The sequence below is a fragment of the Sycon ciliatum genome, chromosome 3, assembly GCF_964019385.1.
Source record: "Sycon ciliatum chromosome 3, ocSycCili1.1, whole genome shotgun sequence".
Taxonomy (NCBI): domain Eukaryota; kingdom Metazoa; phylum Porifera; class Calcarea; order Leucosolenida; family Sycettidae; genus Sycon; species Sycon ciliatum.
In genome coordinates this window covers 5,623,213-5,645,208 of record NC_088645.1, presented here as the reverse complement: position 1 = coordinate 5,645,208, position 21,996 = coordinate 5,623,213, and the positions used below count along the sequence as shown (strand labels likewise).

The window sequence follows — 21,996 nt, the reverse complement described above, 5'->3', positions numbered from 1 at the left end:
CAGGTTAGTCAACTGAAGCTTGAATTCCCTGTTTCTTCAGTAGTTCAAGGGCTTTTAGTGTAGGCCACTCAGTGCTACTTTTTACTGGAGATTATGAAACTACACTTTTATTGCAGTCTAGTAAGCGTTGTTGTCAAAATTATGCATGTGTAGCGGGCCGCAGTCTCTCTCGGAGGCAAATGCACACGGGTCTCAGTGACCACACTGTAACTAGCAATTGAAATGTAACTATAACTGACAATGGAATTAACTGGCAATGAAATTTACTGACTGGCAATAAAAGAATCGTGAGCAGCAGTTTTAATGCACAGGCAAACTCCGTACAATAATGTACGGGGATACGCTAACGTATGGGGACATAGTAACGTACGGGAATATGCTAGCATACGGGGATACAGTAGCGTACGGGAATATGCTATACGCTAAACACTATACGCTATACGCTGTGAAGTCACCAGCGTGCCAACGCTACACATGCAAACATTGATGATGTTACAAGAACTTGCCAATGTATCCTTCGCATTTTTTATTTGTTTGAACTATATTTTGTCTCATAAATTTCAAGAACTGACAAGCAGATCATCCGAGAAGGACGGGTAGGTATGCTGACTTAATATGCTATCTTAAAGCGACTACAAGAATGGCAAACTGACTTCATCTTTACCTTAAATTTAGGAAAATTTAGGACGAGTCTTGGTTTGAAATTTTGACAAAATCTGGCTCCCGGCACCGGCGGTCCCTGGCGTGAACGGTTCACAAACCACTTTCAGTCAAAATTGCATTTGATCAATGCTGGAGCAGATCGCAAGAGTTGGACACTACCCAACTTTTCCACCGGTGCTTTGCGATTATTTACCGTATGATTTTGTTACGGCTGCACTAGTTCACATAATCGCAATGAGCTTGGAGCGGGTTGCAAGAGGCTGGTGACTCCCATCGCGCACCGGCAATACTCGAACCAACTCTAACTTCAAGTTAGTAACTTGCCCATTATATTTGCACCAACGTGAAGTGATGTAGGAACCTTTCTGCATGTTCGTCACAATTCCCAAGACGTCAAGACCTCAGGTCGGCTGAGGGCAAAAAGCCTCACCATTACTATGCTCCCACTTTTTGTCTTTGCCTGTGAGCTGTGATCATTGTACTTCCTCCGCCTCATTAAAATTGTCGCTTCGCACATCGCAATGTTTGTGACTTGTCGGAATCGCTGTTTTCTGTGTTCGAACATTGGTGTGACCCTTTCTGCGCAATGCCTACTTGTTACTGAAGCTGTGGTGGTCTCGGACCTTGTCGGAGCTCTCTTCCGCACCAAGCAAATTCATCGCGCTCCGCACTATTCCGCCCCAGAGCGCATATCGTTTTTCTGGAGTTTGTGCTGTCCCACATCACTCCTTGGGCATTTATCAAGACTGAAAGCTCGGGTATAAGAATCCTGGTATCTCTCCTGAATATGAAATGCAGAAGTTGACGATGGCAAGTAGAAAGTGTTCTCAAATTCCTAAAATGCGTTACTTGTGGTGCATATTGCTGCAAAGGTAGCAGGTCTGAAAAAACCAACAAAATCAGTGAAGCGCTTGCCAAGGAAAGAAGGTGCGGAGCTGCTTACCCTATTCCGCTGGAGGGTCGTTACAGTGTACTTGAAAAATGCTAGTTTGCCTTCATCGCCAGCCACCTGGAGGCATGGATCATTTGAAAACTAAGTTTCTTGACCTGTATTTGAACGCGCGTCTTATTCAGCATATTGAGTGCTGAAGGGTCTGCCTCAAACTCTGATGAGTATGTCGATCTTAGCTGCAAGTGAAGCAAAGCGGGAGGCCACAAACTAAAGCTTGGTCCGTCGACAATGCTCTGCCTCAATTTCTAGCTGATTTCTTTGCCCTTCGATTGGAAAAAATAGATTCGAAGAATCGCTCTGGGAACCGACAATTTTAATGGCGCGGAAGAAGTAAAAAATAAAAATAAATCGTCTTCGCTTGGCTTCCGCTCGTCATGTATATTACATACCTTCGGGTTGGGTGGTCTGTTACTTTGCATCTTCAAGTTGTAGTAAGACCGGTACATCCAATTTTCTTACTAGTCTCATTAATCATCCTGTAATGTTCGGCATTCTTTGTTACCCCGCAACATAGCTTGTGCATATCTTTGTTGCACTTAAGCTCCACTCATTTGGAACTTTGCACACCTGAGTCGTCCAAGTTGGAAAGTTGTTGGTGCTTGGAACATGTGTTGGAGCTAGGTGTCTGGTCGTTGAATGTCTCAGTACCACAGTCAGATTGTGCCTTGTTGTCGCAGTTCTGCATAACTTTAATCTTGGACGCCCATTGCCGGAGACGATGATAGCGATACTACAACAGAAGCCGTACTAAGTTGTGCTGGGATTGCACCATGCAACAGCTTGCAAGGCCGAAGAATTGACCAATATCGTGCTCACGTGATTAGAGCCCTATCTCTAATTTGCCCCAGTCTCTAAGAGCCAGTGAAAAAAGAAACCCGTCTCTTGTATAGCCCCCCCCCCTCCCCCACCATCCCCACCCTCCTGGCTTGGAAGCAAGCTCATGTGCAAATTTGGTGATCTTTTGATACTGCTTTTGTCCATGTCATTGAACTGGCGGTTTCAGAATACAAATCACAGTTCTTGCTGCCCTTTCTTTTGAGTTTGAAAGGTTGCAGCTCTGTTTCGTTGCCTTCTTTGCTTTTATGCGGGATGAAGTAAATGTGCCAGCATTGAAAACATATTACCCTCTCTTGAATAGTGCCCTATCTTGAATACTGCCCCATCTGTGGTGGACGTTAAAAAATAGTGCACTGATCGCTCGAGTACGCTATTACTCAAAGTGGTTTACACCCACAGCTATTTGACGTATATTTTTCTGACCAATGAGTTCCTACTTGTTGGTCTTTATTTTCAATATTTTGCTGCACACACATAACACCACCTACTTCGGCATGCACTGGTTATTGGTTAAAACCCAGGAGAATGAAGGAAACGTCAGGACGAGACTAAGATTGCCCTTGGTGGACCAATTTTAGAATTTTAATGACAACCATGTTGGTACTTTCTCCAACTTTTTAATTTTCGCTGCTGTTCTGTTGCTCTCTGTGTGGCTCTCTTGGCATTCAAGACCGACAAATGACAATATTGGAACCATAGGAAGGCATGATTCACATTCTGGAAAGACGATAGTCATTGCAAGGCAAAGGTGTCGTGCTGTAAAGCAATGGGAGTGGCGATGTTTTGCATTTCCTTCCACAACAGGCACATTGCCATGCAACAAAAGAACTGGGCTAACTGCTCGTCGTTTACAGTTTTTGGTTCAGAATGAAAAAGAGAAGGGCAAAGGTACTGAGGAGGAAGAGTAGTATGGAAGGGATAGCAGCTAGCTTTTTGGAATCTGCGTCATCCCTGAAAACACCAGCCAAAGTGCGAACAGGACAGCAAGATGTGAAAACTCCATAACGCAAAGAAGTGACTCACTTCGCGCAGCACTGCAAAGCTAAAAGTTCAAAATCGAAGTCGTCGTCCGCTACCACGTCTTCAACGTGGAAGATCTTGCTCTGTTCAGCAGCCTCAACTCCGATGTATCCTTGGTCGCATACAAGTTGCAGTTGTGAAGTGATGGTACGACCACAATGCAGATAACATGCAAAATGTTTGGCTTTTCCTGTACGCGTCGTCGTTCCGGGGCACCCTCGAGAGCGGAGGCGATGAGTACCAGCGTCACCGCGGTCTCCCCCTAGATTTTTATTTATTTATTTACTGTTTGCACTTCATGTCACATAATGAAAATAGCCAATAAAAAGGAAGCAAGCGTGAAATCAACCACGGACCGAAGCAAAAATGCAAAATAAAGAGAGACAAAAGGAAAAAAGAGAAAAATGAAGAAGAAAATGAAAGCAAGAGCAGTTCAACGAATTGTTATTTCTAGATGTGCTTGTGGCAAAACGAGTAGTGATTTTCTGACAACCGTTTATCGAAAGCCGACGTTTACTGGTCAGTACATTGCATGTGACTCTTATTGTTCCTCTCAATATAAAGTAAACTGAGTGCGTAACCTTGTAGATCGTGCGAAGCGTATTTGTTCGTCCTGCAAGCTGCAGGAGGAGCTTGATTTTCTCCGTACAGTTTTTGTGAAGAACGGGTACCCTGAGTTTTTGTTGCAGAAGTTGTTGAAAGTCGAACTAACTACGAAGGCTCCTATGGTTGGTACTGCTCGTTGTACCCGTATATTTATGTTTGCCGTGGAAAGGGCAGGAGTCGACTAAAGTGTGTAGTGCAGTCAAGTCTGTTGTTCGTCGAACATACTACGCAGTACACGTCGTGCCAGTCTTTACGACGATGCGTGCGTTTATGGCGCAGAAGAATGTCCTACCAGCCCATCACCGTAGTCATCTTATTTACAACTTTGAATGCTGATAATGCGCTAGTCGGTATGTTGGTAGGACTGTTCAGCACCTGAACGCACGCATCAAACAACACACACCACGTCACATACTTCCGACTTTCGCACAACAAGAAAGACCGAAACGAGGGCGACCTAGAAAACAACCATTAACCACACAGACGTTACCTACACAACCCTCGGATCCTAGCTCACAAACTGTGCTTGCTCCACTGTCGCTGGTGGCGGTGGTCGAGGAGAATGGGCGTGGTGGCTCATCGGGTTGGTTTCTGTCGCCGCCTTTGCTCCTGCCGTCGGTGGTTCCTTCGTCAGTGCCCCCGGCGGCTTTGGCTGAGGCGGTGCCACTTGCGGTCCCGGTCCCACTGCCTTCTCCTGATCCTCCGCCATCGGTTCTTGCGGCAGTTGAGCTTGCCAGTGGCAGACCGCGAGCAACACTGACAGCGGCATTAACACTACAAATGCCGACTCAAAAAGACCCACCTTGCATATCAGCAGCTACCGCACCAACACCAACAGCGCAATCTACAGCAACCACAACTAATCCACCATCCAAGCCCACAATTGAACGACCAAGACGATCAACAGCCAACTACAACAGAAGCTACGCACTCAACGGACAAGGGCGAAAGGAGGGCCGTGACAGCTGGGTGACGGCCGAGTTAAGTTCAATGGACCCGGTCAGGCGGGATGGATGAGACAGAGAGAGTGCAGAGGAAGCTTAGGATGGAACGGACGGCGAAGGGAGCTGTGAGTCGGAGAGTAATGATGGGAGTGATGCTGAGAGTGCCGGTGAGAGTTTTAGTGTCGTGGGTAGGTTTCGTGGTAGCAAGTCTTCAGTGTACAATCATCTGCTAGCTAGTTCTGATTGTTGCAATTCGCATTCCGACTCTTCGTTCACTGTATTGTGCCGTGGTCGTCATGGTTATGGACTACAGTTAAAAGTTTTGGAAGCTATCTATCAGCGTTTGTATAATCCTAATTTGTGTGTACAGAAAGATAGTATAATCGGGTTGAAATTGTTCAAGTAACGTGTCGTGTTTTGGTGCGGCCATGCTTGGCTGTTAATGTTCTAGGCGAAATGTACTGCTGTTATGTGTTATCACTTTTTCCTCCCTTCATTCTTTCTCTTGTTTGTTCATTTTTCCATTTGAAAGTTTATTGTTAGCACACGCATTCGTTATTGCTCTCGCCTTGATTGTTAAAATTCACACTTGTAAATTTCACTACTGTTGTTCTTAGTGTTATTTCTCTAATTTAGATTGTCTATAATAGTTCAATTTTGTTTCAGTGTCCTTTACTACAACGACGATTCCTGATGAGTGTTGTACGAAAACTTGTTTGAATCCATATTTTTACTCTACACCATTTATTTTCATTGTTTTATTTCACATCGTCTCCACCGTTTTTACATTGCATGAAAAAAGTACACAAATGTCGGTTAAGTTCGAAATGTCGGTTAAGCTCATTTTATTGATTGCGGTTATCAAATTATTGTCTCCTCGTCGTTTGTTTAAAAAAAGAAAAGGGCGTTACTTACATAGAAAGATGCTAGGGAAGGCACATGTGTAAACCATATACTTTGAAGTACTAGTAACAGCGAAGACGATCTGGGACGTGGAGAAACTGCACTGTGACGTGTGAGAATGCGTAGATCGACCTGCCACTTTGGTTCGTTATAATGGCAACTTAGACTGAGACTCTATTCCCATCAATCGATCTTCCAGATTTTTGAATACATGTCCATTGAGTGTGTTGAAGTGTATTCCTTCCAATGATACACTTTCGTCGAACAGAGCTACTAACAGGAAAGTCACATGAAAAAGCCATGAATTTTATGTTTCCGAAGGACGTAATTTCACCACCAGCCCCCCCCCCCCCCCCTGACACGCCAACACATACACACATACACACACACACCTGTACTTGTACTTGTTGCTCGCTGCCAAAACTGGTCACGTGGGTCTCCCCGGTAAAGGGGAGAGGGACTCAAAAGGAATGTTGGAAAAATGACTCAATTGGCTATTGAACCACACAACGGCCGACACCCCCTGAAATCCCCAAAACTTCGGGGAAATCACCCTGAAATCCCCAAAAGTATACAAAACTCTGGGTTAACAGGTATGTATACTTAAAATAGAAAGTATATGAACCTTGGAACGAACAAAGGTGGCAGGTACAACATTACACCTTCAAACAGCCGAGCCCGTTTGCAACATACCCAACACAATCAGGCATAAGTCTACCCACCAACCGAACTAGCTGGCACCACACACACACACACACGCACTCACGCACGCCCGCACGCATGTGCGCGCGAACACAAACACATACACACACACACATACTACTACTACTACTACTACTACTACTACTACTACTACTACTACTACTACTACTACTACTACTACTACTACTACTACTACTACTACTACTAATAATAATAATAATAATAATACTGCTACTACTACTACTACTACTACTACTACTACTGCTGCTGCTGCTGCTGCTGCTGCTGCTGCTGCTGCTGCTGCTGCTGCTGCTGCTGCTGCTGCTGCTGCTGCTACTACTAGCAGCATGACTACCCAGATGGGCAAGTGTCACCCCTATGAAAAGGGGACCAGAAAACGGGAGTCGGATCACAAGCAGGACCGCGAATGTCTGGCTAGGTCCTGCTGCCAGCGGAAATTGCGTTTACAATGTGGGCAGCTGAGTGGCAGAGCTGCTCTCTCCGCAGCAGATGGTCTCCCACCACGATTGCAGTTGTGACACTTGAACCGGGCCGCAGAACGGAAGCATCGCTGACATGTTGGGCAGTGCTGCTGGCAACAAGCTCAAAGTGGCACAGACAGACTGACTGTTGGTGTAGGAGAACTCGTGACAGGCTGGCATCGATGAACAGAGTAGCCACCCTGGCTGCATAACTACCTCTGGCAGTTCTGGCACTGAACTGATCCACGCTGGAGCTGGATGGGAAGCCGTCTTTGAGTGGTGCACTTGTGCCGCGTTCTATCGGAGACCCGTGAGAAGTTCCGGTCACACACTGCGCAATGCACAGACTTGGGCATGGTGGAGCTCGACTGAGGGGAAACCCGTACTTCCCTCCACTGTTGGCGGTCCTGAGCAAGGATGAACCACTGAGATGGCTGTCGCAGTGCAAACTTGAGGTCGGTCATCACCGTGTCTTTCCACCGTCGCCGGGGACCACAAAACGGCCGAGGCACAGGTAGCCACCCAAAGAGGAGTTGGAGGGGGGGGGGGGAAGCGATCCTCATCTATACGCGCAACGTGCCCAGTGCATTCTAGACGTAGATTGCGGAGGCGTGTAGACATCAGTACTGGGTCTCCCCAAAGGTTCCGCCACACACACACATACACACACACACACACACACACACACCGGTTCTGTCCTTTGTGGCCTCATCAATACAGCACTGGGGGAATGGGCTCAGCCTGATAGCAATGAAAAGTGCAAAGCTGGAGAATTGACCAATACTACTCAGCCTGGTTTACAGCATACAGCTTTTTGAAGTGTTTTGTTTCCCCGGGCAGTGAATTCCTACACCGTTTCTTGATATGTGTTCCTTGTTAAGACAATACGTAATCAAACACTGTGCACATAGCACGGTATGTTATGAAGACCACATGGATAACATATTCAACATTCATTATTATTTTTCTCCTGTTATGTGAACATATTGTATGATGAATACTGATTGGCCAACAAGCTAGTATGATTTTCACCCGGTCAGGATTGTTAACTTATCAATATGGTCTCTACTGTGTATCTACAGGTTGCAACACAAAATCACTATAGGTCCATTGGTGATACCTCTACATCATTTGGTAGCAAGGGTAATGGCAGGGTGCAGTTCAAATATCCAACTGGTATCACAATCAGCAAAGATGGAAAGGTCTTTATTGCTGATGCTGCCAATCATCGGGTGAAGGTTAGTTTATAGAAACCAGCACCCACATCTATCTCAATACACAATTGTCATCATCTTCTTGATGTATAGGAAGACATGTAAACTGCAGCTGCAGTATTACTCTACAGGAAGTCATTGGTCTGGTAGATAGTGTTATCAACCCACATTTCCTTATGATAGTTTCTCCTCTCCTAAAAGCCATCATACCATAGGAAGGTGTAAAACGATCTCTTGGATCCCCATAATCTATTTTCATATCGGAGCTTTGGGATTCGATATAACAGTGTATACCAACCCGAAATAGGGTTTTACTTTGCTGGAAAAAAAATTCGTAAAAGAAAACTGCCCCACACGTGATCAATAAGCTCAAACGCGGAAACTTTAGCTTCTTCTTCACCTTTTTTTCTTTGCTCGAGGAAATGCTTCTTAGAAATTTTCTGTTGTCTTGAGTTTTCGGTATGGATTACGCACCTCAGGATGTTTTTTTCTCTAGTCCAGCGGGCTCTGGGCCAAGCCTTGCGCCCACTCGAGAGGCGTTTGGCTTCTTTGGAATGCCACATTAGTCGATGCGGGTGTGAAATTTGAAGTCCAACTCTAGGCAAGAGCATGACTCGCGGATCGTGGATGGTACATGTACCCCGGAAACTGATCCACTCCTGATCCCAGTTCCTTCCCAATTGGCTGAGTCCTCTTTGGCGAGGTCTACTCTGCCCGCTCATGCATCGCTCATGCATCTAGAGCCGGTCTTGAGCATACGCGTGGCGGGTTCCTTGATGGCGACCTGGTAAATAATCCCACCCTGAAGCCACTTGCTGCTCGGTCCACCTCAAGAGAGCCACCTAGGCTACAACCTCTTCCCTCAAACCTGTGTGATCCTGAAGATCCAGCAGGTCTGGCACAATCAAGCCACCTGCCGCTTGTACGACGCTATCTGGTGTGGCAACTGATGATTTGGACTCTCAGTCTGGTAGCACACATAGTCTGGAGTCCGACTGTGTGGGTCACAATACTGACTGGCAAGCGGATGACGGGATGAGGAGGAGAAGAGGTTTACCCGATATGTTTTGTACGAAACTGCAAAGCTTCCCAAGTCATGTCTTCACTCAGAACTCCGACGCAAATCCGGGCAGGCATTTTCCCGACGCTACCCTCGCCCGGACACTCCCGCTGCATTAGTCCTGGCTTTGGATGCGCAAGTCGCCCGCATGGTATATTCTGCTGACAGGAAGCCACCTCGTTCAGAGGCTCGGCCGGATAGGCCTCAGTACTTGACGCAGCCAAAGTTGTTGAATGCGGTGGATCCCGTTGTGCTTCATTCTTGAGGTACAAGCAAAACCCTGACTTCGGTGAGCAAGCTCAGCAGATCTAGGGCCGGAGGAAGGAGTTTGGGTGTGGTCCAGCCAACCTTTGAGGTGGGTCCTGGGGATGTCCCCCGGGAGAAAAAAATGAAAATTTACGTGAAATAGGGCGAATTTGGGCATCTCGTGAGGCTCCAGAAAATGCAGAGACTTATAGTAAAAGAACACAAAAACTACTTTTTTTCCATAATATTAAAGCCATACAGTGCCGATGATGGTAGCATCCAAAAGATTGAAAACTGTCTGCAAGGAATAGGTACAAAAGTGATCTATAAAGATTTTAGTAACTATGATCTCGTGTCGACTTCTCCATGTATGCGATACGATCGACTCCCTCCATCGAAAGAGGAGTCTCTTTCGATCGAGACTCTTCTGTCTTGTGCGATGTTTTTGCTCGCTTCCAATGTTGCCTAGTGCGTGCATTTTGATAGGAGTAACTGGTGGTAGGTGAGCTCATGAGGTCGTGCTGCAGTCTGCTTGTCACGTAGTCCTGAGCTTCTTCGAAGCACATCACACGTCGGCAGAACAGTCGAGTCATGTACCTCTGGATTTTTTTACACCGGTTTTGCACGAATCACATGGACCATCCAGCTGGGAAAGTGGTCCGGCCATGGCCGGACCAGCCTGACCGGTTCCGGCGGCCCTGCTGATCCAGGAGGCCGCTACGGCGGCACTGCGTCTCCCGGTAGATGCTAAACAGGCACTCACCATAAAACGACGTTCCATCTGTTTATCGAAGATCCACCGCACGCTCTCTATCCTAGCCCCAGCAGATCTTGCTAACCCTGGTTAGTCAATATTTGGCTCTGCCCAGAACGAGCAGATAACTAAGTGAGCGGAACCGGACAATGCCTGGGCCGATGTACGTCATACGCTGCCTGCAAGTCATGGCCATGTGGCTGGAAAAGACAGACGGCCGCCAAGCTTCGAAGAAGACCAGAGGAATAACAACACCAAATGCCGCAAGCCTTCGGAGGCTTCCCCTGTGCCGTTTTTTAAGGGGGAGGAGCCCGCGGGAATGGGTGGACCTCCGCAAGCCATGTCCCTCACCGTCCACATTACTCCAAGAAGCCTCAGTGTCAACCCCGGTCACACCAACAGCCCGACAACAAGCAAGGCCCTCTGAAGCCAAACAGCGCCTAATACGTTTCCTTCTAGAGGTGTGCTTGCAGGCACTACCACCAGAACTGCAGTGCGGATGCACCCAGTTACCCAAGTGGGGTTTGGACTGGAGGTTGGCCGCCACGGAGGTCCAGGGACGTCCGAGCGGCCTAATTGGTGGTCAGACCAGACGCTGGCGTCAGCTGACCGAAGACTCAGAAGTCACGCAATATGTGCGAAGGTTTTGCCTGGAGTTCAGTCAGGAACCAGTCCAGTGGTGGAAGCCACTCCCCAGGAAGATGTCCTAAGATTTGACAGCAGTGGTGACGGAGGAAGTGGAGGCACTGCAAGACAACAATGCCCGGGAAAAGGTGCCCCTGGCACACCTGGCGCTTTCAGCCCGCTATGTGTACCGAAAAAGAACGGTAAGATGCGCCCAGTGGCCGACCTGCGGGAATTGAACCGGTTTGTGCAATACCACCATTTTATAATGGAAGATATTGCCACCATGCGGGAGGCACTGATAAAGAACGATTTTATGATGAAAGTGGACCTAATCAACGCATACATGTCAATGCCAGTGCATCCAACCCTCCGTCGCTGCATTTAGGTGCTGTGGCGGAGTCGGTAGTACCGATTTGCGGCTGTCCTGTTTGGCCTGGTATCTGCTCCACGGCAATTCACCAAGCTCCTTTAACCAGTGATCACCTGTTTCCAACTACAGGGTGTACATCTGGTCGTGTACCTGGACGATATACTCATCATGGCTAGATCATTTCAAGAGGCGTTGCAGCATGCGGCCAATCTCATTTATCTGTTGCTGGCCCTGGGTTTCCAGGTAAACTTCAGCAAGTCAGAACCTCAGCTCTTACAGGTTTTGGAATTTCTGGGATTCCAGATCAGTTCAATAGCCATGCCATTAGAACTACCTACGGACAAGGTACGTTGACAACTTGCCGGAGCTTAATTGCCCAGAGGCAGGGTACGGCTCGACGCCTTGCTAGCATCCTGGAGCTGATTTCCTCAGCAGCTCTCTCGATTCTTCCGGCTTTCCGAAGCAGCATTGGAGGATTTGTCTTGGTGTCTTCAGCACCTGGAGGGGTTCAACGGGCGTTCTATTCCTCTGCCAGTTCCAGACCTGGTCATGCAGACGGATGCAGCATCAACAGTTGGCTGGGGAGCAGTCTGTGGTCATCGCCATGCATCAGGACTTTGGACAGTGGCGGAGAAGCACATTCATATCAACTGCTTGGAACTACGTGCAGCCTTCTTTGGTCTAGAATCAATAGCAAAGGATCTTAGAACCCTCACCACAGCGGCAACTGCTCTGGCCGGTTGGTTGAAGTCTCGAGGCCTCATCTTGAACGCCACCAAGAGCCAGGTTTTGACTATATCTCCCCAGCAGCATGTACAGGAAGTAACAGTCAAAAGCGGCGATTGTCTCCACCCTTCAGCGTCTTCTGAGCGCTACCTCGGCGTTCACCTTGACAATCGCCTAGATTGGGACACCTGTGTTGGTGTGATATTGTATGTACTTCAGAGGACAGGGATCAATTGTATCACATTATTCATACAATTGGCACGCTCATTTAGCTAGCGCTAATATGTAGTCTGTAGCACTAATACGTGTATGTAGTCTGTACATAAGGCACTTTCCTTATGTACATTGATTCATTCTATGCAAGTTGGTGGAACATAACATGGCGCAGTGACCCGAACCGACGTGCTATTGCAGCAATGGACGCGGAAGGTGGGGAAGCAGCCAAGTTGGACGGCAACTTGGCCCACAGCAAAGGTGAACCAGTTTCAAGGCAGGACCACACCCTGGTGCGATTGGCGCAACTGATCGCTGATCAAGCACAGCAGGCTTCTGCCCGGGATGACCGAATGGTGGCGCTGCTAGACGCTGCGCTGAGCCAGGGTGCAAGAGAACCCCAGAGGGCAAGTCAGCCCACAAAGGAGACCTCAATCAATGTCGAACGCCCAATTTTGGACGCTACCGCCACCTTGGCAGATTTCACGACGTGGAAAGAATCGTGGGAGGACTTTGTACGCTGCCAGCACCTCAGGTCCCAGGACCGAGAAACCAGAGTGGCAGCACTGAAACAGTCCTTAGACGAGGAACTCCGGCGGTTTATCCGCCAAGACATAATCTGTATTTCCGAGGAGGACGATGATGACGCTATCATTGGGGCCATAGAGGCGTTTGTAAGACGACGTTGTAACCCTTTACTGGACAGATTGGAGTTCTACAATTCGAAACAAGACGATAATGAGTTGTTCGACTCCTTCCTGATAGTGTTGAAGGAGCTTTACAAGGCTTGTGACTTCACAGTTGGAGAATTCTGCACTACTTGCACACGTAGCCTCCGTCGATGTGGCCAATGCTGGTCGAGAGTCCAGAGGAGAGGCCAGGAGACATTGCGCGACAGGCTTGTGGTTGGCATTCGTGATGATGACACGAGGCATAGGCTTCTGTCCACCCCAGCCCTGACGCTGGAGGATGCCGTTCGGATATGCAGGGCTGAGGAAGCTGCCAAAGCCTCCCAGCAAGATATGCCACAAGCGCAAGTCGTCCGTGCACAGGCATTGCGCAAAACTCGGTACCAGCGGAGCAAGCAGTCACAGTCGATCAGCAATGCGTCTTCTACTCGCAGTCATGGACCACAACCGAGTGGCAAACCGCCCATTCGAAAGCAGGAGGGAGACAACCAGCCTAGAGCCAAGTGTCCTAAGTGTGGCTATGACTCCCACCCGCTCTCCCGATGTCTCGCCCGAGAGAAGACCTGCAATTCGTGTGGTGAGAAGGGACATTTCCAGAGAAGATGCCCAGCGGATGTACCCCAGCTTGGTCACTTGCAGCTGCAAGTCGCCAACTTCAGCGGCAACAATGATCGCATCGAGATACCAACGTGCCTGGGCAACCATGACCCAAGGTCAGCAGCGAAGCTCAGATGGCTTCCCGATACAGGCAGTGACGCCGATGCAATAAGCCTGGATGGACTTCGGAAACTGGGAGGCAAGGAATGTCACCTTGTCCCGGACCCCAGTGTTGTTCTGAATACCAATTGAGGTCGCCTCACGAACATAGGCATGGTCACGGCTTTGCTGTCGGTCAGTGATCGCCAGATCGCAACACAGATCCACGTGTATGAGGGGTTGCAATGCCCGCTGCTATCGAGGCAGAGTCTGAAGAAACTCGGAATACTTCCGGCAGACTTGCCAAGAAGTGTGCTATCTCTGTTGCGTCCTGCTCCCGGCCAAATGCCCAACTCCGAGGAGCGGAGTGAAGTCGAACTGATCCGAGAGAATATTCTTAAGGAATACGCTGATGTGTTTAGCGACGACGCAGTGCCAACCATGAAAGGTCCGCCGATGGTTATCAAGCTCAACGACAGCGCCACACCATGCAGAGTTAACGGAGCTCGAGCGATTCCGTTTGCTTACCGTGATCAGGTCAAGGAACATCTTGATCAGATGGTGAAGGAAAGAGTCATTGAACCAGTGAGTGACACTTGTGATTGGTGCCATCCAATCGTGCTGGCTGACAAAAAGAACACTGCTGAAAAGCGCCTCACAATGGACTTGATTAAGCTCAATTCACAGGTTCAACGACCAACGCACCCCATGCGCACCCCGCGAGACGCCATTGCGAATCTTGAGAATGCCCGCTTCTTAACCACACTTGATGCCCGTCATGGGTACTGGCAAGTACCATTGGCACCTGAATCGCGTCATTTAACCACATTTATCACTCCATGGGGGTGATACCGTTTACTTCGAAATCCGCAGGGTTTCGTCACGGCGGGGGATAAGTTTAACCAGCGAACGGATCAGGCATTTGAGGGCATCGGCAATTTTGCACAGGTTGTAGATGATTGTTTGGTGCATGACGCGACCTTCAATGATCAGGTAAAGCGTGTCCGTTCGGTTTTGCAGTGTGCGCGAGAGAATGGCATCACATTCTCAAAGAAGAAATTCGCTTTCGCTCAGTCAGAGGTTCAGTTCTGCGAGTACTTCGTCAGCGAAGGCGGATGGAGTATGGACCCAGAGAGAACGTCGGCATTGGGACACTTTCCGACCCCGACCACACACACTGATCTCCGCTCATTTCTGGGCTTGGTTAATCAATTCGGTGATTTCAGAGATGAAATCGCCAAATTGACGCAGCCATTACGGAGTCTGCTGAAGGCAAATGCTGATTTCCTTTGGAACCAGGATCATGATGCCTCAATGTTGAATATCAAATCTTCCTTGTTGCGAACACCGACCCTGGCGTACAAATGAGTTTGGTGCTCCCACTCGTTTGGAAACCGATGCCTCTCGAAATAACGGTCTTGGTTATGCACTCCTACAGTTGCAAGGAGGAAATTGGCGATTGATTCAATGCGGCAACTGATTCATTTCAGATACCGAATCACGATACGCGATGATAGAATTTGAGCTACTACCTATTGCTTGGGCAATGAAGAAATGTCATGTCTATCTCTCCGGGACGAAATTCGAGGTGATAACCGACAATCAGCCACTCATTCCCATTATGAATAAGTACTCACTGATGGAAATCGAAAATCCCCGCATTCGGCGAATGTTGCTTAAGTTGCAGGGGTACCAGTACCTGGTTTCGTGGCGCAAGGGAAAAGACCACGCTATCGCAGACGCACTGTCCCGCTCGCCGATTGGTCAGCCGACTAAGGAGGACACTGCCATTGGGGAACTGCCCTACGAGGATTGCGGTCGAGTGGCGTCGGTTACTACCCTCTGTGGAAGCAGCACGGGCCGACAATGCCTACCAACAGCTCATTGAAACTGTCGAGCGGGGGTTCCCAAACGCAAAGAACCCGCTGCCGGAATGCATCCAGCCGTATTGGTCCGTGAGGCATTCTTTGTCTGTTGAGAACGGCATCATCCTGAAGGGTTGCCAGATAGTGATACCAAAGCAACTTCGCCACACTGTGCTGCAGGATCTTCACGCATCACACCAGGACCAGGAACGAATGAAGCAGAGAGCACGTCAAGTTGTGTACTGGCCAGGACTGTCAAACGATATTGACAATATGGTCAGGAACTGCCCCCAATGCCGCCGCTACCGATCGTCGCAACAAAAGGAGCCCCTCCTGTGGGACCCAGTGCCAACCCTGCCCTACCAACGTACCAGTGTAGATATTTTCAGCTGCAGCGGAAACAGCGATATCGTCTACACGGATCATTTATCCGGTTGGCCGTGTATTGATCGTCTAGCACCGGGCACCAGATCAAAGGACGTGATCCGGCCGCTTCGCCAGTGGTTTTCTGACGTGGGAGTGCCGCAGGAGTTGGTCACAGATGGTGGCCCACAGTTCACCTCCAGGGAATTCAGTGTGGTCTGTAAACGATGGCAAGTACGTCATATCCGGTCAACCCCCCCCCCCCCCCGTCAACTCCCCACTATCCGCAGGCGAATGGGACTGCAGAGGCGGCTGTCACAGCCATGAAGCACCTGGTGTACAAGACTACAACCGGAGGAGACCTAAACGTGGACGAGTTTAGGAGGGGACTGCTAGAATGGAGGAATACACCCCGAGGTAACGGCCGCAGCCCCTCACAGATATTGTTTGGCCGACCTCTACAGTCCTTTGTGTTTGCCAACCACCGCACGTTTGCTACGGAGTGGCAGGCCAAAGCCGACACGGCTGACGAAACAGGTTCGGCTGTCCGAGAGCAGAGCGATGGGTGGTATAATGCCTCCGCGAGACCGCTGGGCAACCTGAAGATCGGCGAGACGGTGGACATTCAGGACCCACGTTCCAAGCGGTGGACACTGCAAGGACAAGTTGTCGCTATTGGAAGGCGACTTGACTACTATGTCAAACTGACCAGCGGCCGTGTGTACTGGCGCAATAGAAGGTTTCTGCGCCCATATCAAACCTACCGACCAGATGTCCCCCCGCCTACAGGCGATTGTCCTGTTAGAGCGCCATCGGAGCCCAGCATCCCCAGAAGTGCGGCGGAGCTCCCACTCCCATTGACTGAGACAACCCAGATAGCGGCGCAGTCAAAGGCAGAGAAGGCCAGTTGATAGGTTTGATATCACACCAACCCGCTGGCAGTCTTATTGTAACCGTTTGAAGGTATTCTTGGAAAAGACAATGCTTGCTCAAGGCAACACAACTGATATAGGGCACTTCGTGCCCTAAGGTGATAACGCGCGTGCTGACAGGATAGGGAAAGGTGCAAGATACAGAGCTAGAGGGCAGATAAGGTTAGCGCTAACAGGGAACTGTTACACCATCCCTCCCTCCTAAGCGAGGCACAGGTGCCTCCAGGGAGTCGAGGAATATGTGGAAAGGGAATAATCAAAATGAAATCGTGTCAACCCAACAACGCTCATCTAATTGAAGCACCGTGCAAGGTAACCAAGGACAGTCAGGCGAGTGAAGATAACGGAAATGGGGAAAATCTAAAACAGGAGGGGAATGGATTGCTTTACACAACAAGGATCAAGTGGGAATTCTCAAGGTACACGTGCAATTGAATTTGAGCGAGTAACATTTCGCGGTAACCATAGTGTCACTAACATGCCCTGGACGCCCTGTAACGCCTCAGAGCAACTATTGGCCTACCGGCCTCGTCCAGCAAGTTCCCTTCTGGCTCCCAGGTGGCTTCGTCGTCTGGGTACCCTTGCCACTTGACAAGGTACTGAGTCTGATGCCTTCGCTGGCGATCGTCAAGAATCTTCTCCACCATGTATCTGGTCTGACCGTGCAAGTCAGTGAACGGTGGCGGGGGTGGCTGCCGCCTGCCGGGAATAGTATTCTGCTCATACCGGCGCAGAGCAGTGACATTGAAGACAGGGTGGCACCGAATAGCGCTGGGTAGATCCAGCTGATAGGCGTTGGATCCGATCTTCTTGATGATTGGGCAGGGCCCGAACCACTTAGGGCGTAGCTTCTGTGAAGGCTGATCCCGGGCTTCTGCGGTTGTTAGGAAATCCTTGTACACCAGCACCATGTCGCCAACCTTCAGGTTGCTGGGCACCCTTCCCCTGTCTGCATACTGAGCTTGTCTAGCCTGAGCGGCAATCATGGCGTCCTTTGCCAACTTGACGGCATCCGCCCGATCCTGGATCCAGTCTGGGGCACTCCCTCCTCCCCTCCGTGCCAGGAAATCTGGTGGGGACTTGGGATTAAGTCCATAATTTAGATAAAACGGCGTGCTAGAAGTGGAAGACTGATATGAACTATTAATTGCAAATTCGCAAAGAGGCAGAAGCTTGTCCCAATTATCTTGTTTGTGGTTAACAAAAGCTCTAAGCACATCCTCAATTACTCTATTCATTCTCTCAGTCTGCCCATCGGTCTGTGGGTGATTGGCAGTACTAAACGACAAGGTGGTACCTAATTGATGAAACAATTCCCGGAAAAATTCAGAAGTAAATCTTGGGTCCCGATCACAAACAATAGTGGAACTCAAACCGTGTAATCTAAACACACTCTGGAGATACAAATCAGCAGAACCCTTAGCGTCAATTTTGGAAGTCGTGGGGACTAAATGGACACATTTTGTAAGCCGGTCAACAAATGTATAAATTGCATCAAAGCCCTGAGGGGTCTGGGGTAAGCCAACGATAAAGTCCATGGAAATATCTTTCCAGGGGGTGTCTGGTACTGGGAGCGATTGAAGCAAACCGGATCTAGGCAACCCACCCTTAGTGCGCTGACATATGCCGCAAGACTTAACAAATTTCTTCACGTCAAGGCCCATCTTGGGCCAATAGAAGAATTGACGAAGCCGGAAATATGTACGATCCCGTCCCTGATGGCCTGCCGTAACACAGTCGTGGTACTCCTGCAGGAGCTGAAGCCTTATTGCACACTTGGGTACACACAAGCGATTGTTTGGTGCTGTACGGAGGTATAGGTACCTGGACTCTTCATCCCAATAGTACCGCTCGTGTAGATTATCAGAGGAATCGCCGCGCAGCCGCTGAATTATTAGGGAAAGCTGCTCGTCATTCTGATGTGCTTCCGAAATCATCTCAGCAACCCTATCACTCAGTTCCAAAGCAAACTCAATCGTATTCAAATGGGGTGCTGGTAGGATGGGTGGGCAATCCTTTTCCTCAACTACATTGCCCATTGCTGACCCGCGCAGATCAGGGCGGCGGGATAACGCATCAGCCATATTTTCCTTGCCGGGTTTGTGATTAACTGTGAAGTCATAGTCTGCAAGAAATTCAACCCATCTAGCTTCGCGCTTAGTGAGATTGGCTTTTGTGCTCAAGTAGACTACGGCCATGCTGTCACTGAACACTTCAAAATGCTGGAATAGATAAATTCTCCAGGATCGCAGTGCAAACACCACCGCCAGGGTTTCGCGTTCTGCAGCAGTGTAATTTCGCTCCGCTTGTGACAGCTTACGACTGGCATATGCCACAGGATGCCAAGCACTATCGCTTTCCCCCTGTTGGAGAAGGACGCCTGCTATTGCAAAATCACTTGCGTCTGTTGCAACTCTGAAAGGCTTCTGCACGTTTGCTAGTTTCAACAGCGGTGCACTCAACAAGGCCTGTCTCAGGGATTCGAATGCATGTAGACGGGGGCCACTCCATTCGAACCTGGCATGTTTGCCAGTGATCTGCTCTAATGGCCGCGATATAGTAGATTAGTGCTCAATAAATCTTCTAAAGTAGTTCGCAAAACCAAGGAACTGTCTCACCTCCGTAACTGTCGTCGGTGGCTGCCATTCCCTCACTGCTTTAAGCTTCTTTGGATCTGGAGCGATACATTCACCGTCGATGCGATGCCCTAGAAACAGAACATCCTTGACACCAAACTCACATTTCGACTGCTTACAGAATAGCCTATTTTTCCGGAGCGTCTCAAGAACTGTCTGGATATGTTCAAGATGATCTTGCCAGGATTTGCTGAAGATAAGAATATCATCCAGAAACACTACCACAAACCGCCGTAAGTACGGTTGGAGAATACTGTTCATCAGTGACTGAAACGTGGCAGGGGCGTTAGTTAATCCAAAGCCCATGACCCGGAACTGGAAATGACCGAAGGGAGTATTGATAGCCGTCTTAGGTACATCTTCCTGACGGATCCTAAGCTGATTGTATCCCGAGCGTAAATCCAGCTTACTGAAGTAGGAGCTACCTTGAATGGTATCAAACAGGTCATCAATGTTTGGGAGGCTAGCTTTGTTTTTGATGGTGATCCTGTTCAAATTCCGCCAATCACAAACAATGCGCAATGAGCCATCAGACTTTTTAACGAAAAAGACTGGGGCACCGTATGGTGACTTGCTGGGTTCGATGAAGCCCTTGCGGAGGAGTTCCGTGAGCTGGGCTTGCAATTCGTCCATCTCGGGTTTGGGGAGACGGTAGGCAGCCCGTGATGGAGGAACGGCACCCTCCTCAGTCACAATCTCATGGTCGACATCCCTCTCTGGCGGAAGCTCGGTCGGCAGGTCGTCTGGAAAGATGTCCGAGTACCGCCGCAGAAGGTTAGCCAGCTGCTCTTGATGATCTGGGTGTTGTCTGGCGGCTGATGGCTTGCTGTCCTCCTCCTCGTCGTCAGTAGCGTTGACCCACGCCAGAATTCCCTGCGCACCTTTCCTCAACTCGCGGCGAGCCTGAGAACCAGATATGAGCATGCTCTCAATTGGCGGCGACTCCTGACGCTCCGTATCACTATTTTGGCCGGAAGGGGGTTTAGCAACGAGCGGCTCTCCGTTCAGTTTGACTTCGTTGGTCTGAAAGTTGATATCCGGATTGTGTCTGGTCAGCCATGGCTTGCCCAGGATAGCATCCTAGCGGCTCATCGGAAAAACTGTGAAAGATTGGGTGTCGCTGAAGTCCTTCACGATAACCTTTACCGGACCGGTCCTCTGCAGTCACGATGATGTCGATGAGCCATCAGCCAGGGTTACCTTCAGTGTTTCGTCCTTGCTCTCCGTAACAAGGCCGTTTCTTTGCACGAAAGCTTCCGATATGAAGTCGTGCGTCGATCCCGAGTCAATAAGCATAATTGCCCGGCGGCTGTTGATCCTGCCCTCAACACGGAGAAGGTCATGCTCCAAAGGAAGCTCCGTGTCCTGTACTGCGATATCAACGTTGCTGACATGGGATTCCTGTTCGGCAACATCTTCCGAATCAGCTTGCAGCGTCGGTTCTTCCAGCTCTAGTACGCTGTAACGGTTGCGTATGTCAACCGGGTAACCGTTGGGTGCTTTCCGCTTGGTCGCCAGCGAGCGCACGCCATTTTTCACTGGCGACCAGCGTTTGGGTGTTGATTGCTGGGACAATCCCGAGCTAGGTGACCTGGCTTCCGACAAGCGAAGCATCCACACTGCCGACTCAGGTGACGCCTCCTCCTTTGGGGTCGTACGGGCTGACTTCGGTGCTGAATCGGGTTGGGCTGTTGGTCCGCCGTTTGCGCTGACCTAATCGCTTGGCTCAGATCAGTGGGGTGCTCTCGCAGCACCCGGGTCTTGACAGATGGGTGCAGTCCATTTACGAACAGCAGTCCTCGGGTCAGCTCGTCGATCTCAGGCACTTGTAGGCTTAGGCGCGAGAACTCGGTGACATAGCTCTCCAAGCTTGAGTGCTGCCTGACAGCGAAGAGATCCAGTCGCACCCGCTCTTGATGATGCAACGGACCGTACACCTTGGCAAGGGCTTCACGCAGCGCTGGCCACGTCGAGAACTCCACACCCGTATCCAACGATGCGATGAGCCATAGCTTGGCGTTGCCGCTCAGGAAGCCCGCTGCGTAATCCACCATCACCGATGAGTCGGTGATTCCCAGTGACCGAATCACCAGCTCAATGGAGAAAGCCCACTCCTTGAACTGCGAGGGCTTGCCATCGAAGATTGGCGGCTCCGTTGCGTGCCGAGGCTTCCCGGACGAATGAGCGGGCGGCACAGGGAGCGGTTGTTGTCGGTTGCTCAGACGGGCGCTGACTTGGCGACTGGCTTCACGGACCTCGCTGGCCAACCTGAATAGCAACACAGAAAGAACAAGGATCGCCATGACAATGGCGAGCTCCAAGAACACCAGGTTAACCATCCTCTGCTACCAGTGTAACCGTTTGAAGGTATTCTTGGAAAAGACAATGCTTGCTCAAGGCAACACAACTGATATAGGGCACTTCGTGCCCTAAGGTGATAACGCGCGTGCTGACAGGATAGGGAAAGGTGCAAGATACAGAGCTAGAGGGCAGATA

The 21,996-nt window shown here is 49.6% G+C and overlaps 1 protein-coding gene across 1 annotated transcript in view; it reads left to right on the top strand.

The window, feature by feature from the left end:
- The window catches only part of LOC135811253 (tripartite motif-containing protein 2-like), a 190,324-nt gene that overhangs the window by 55,631 nt on the left and 112,697 nt on the right, over positions 1–21,996 (top strand). The window contains exon 4 of the mRNA XM_065324457.1: positions 8,192–8,347. Within this exon, the coding sequence (XP_065180529.1) occupies positions 8,192–8,347 (156 nt within the window). The remainder of the gene's footprint in view (positions 1–8,191; positions 8,348–21,996) is intronic.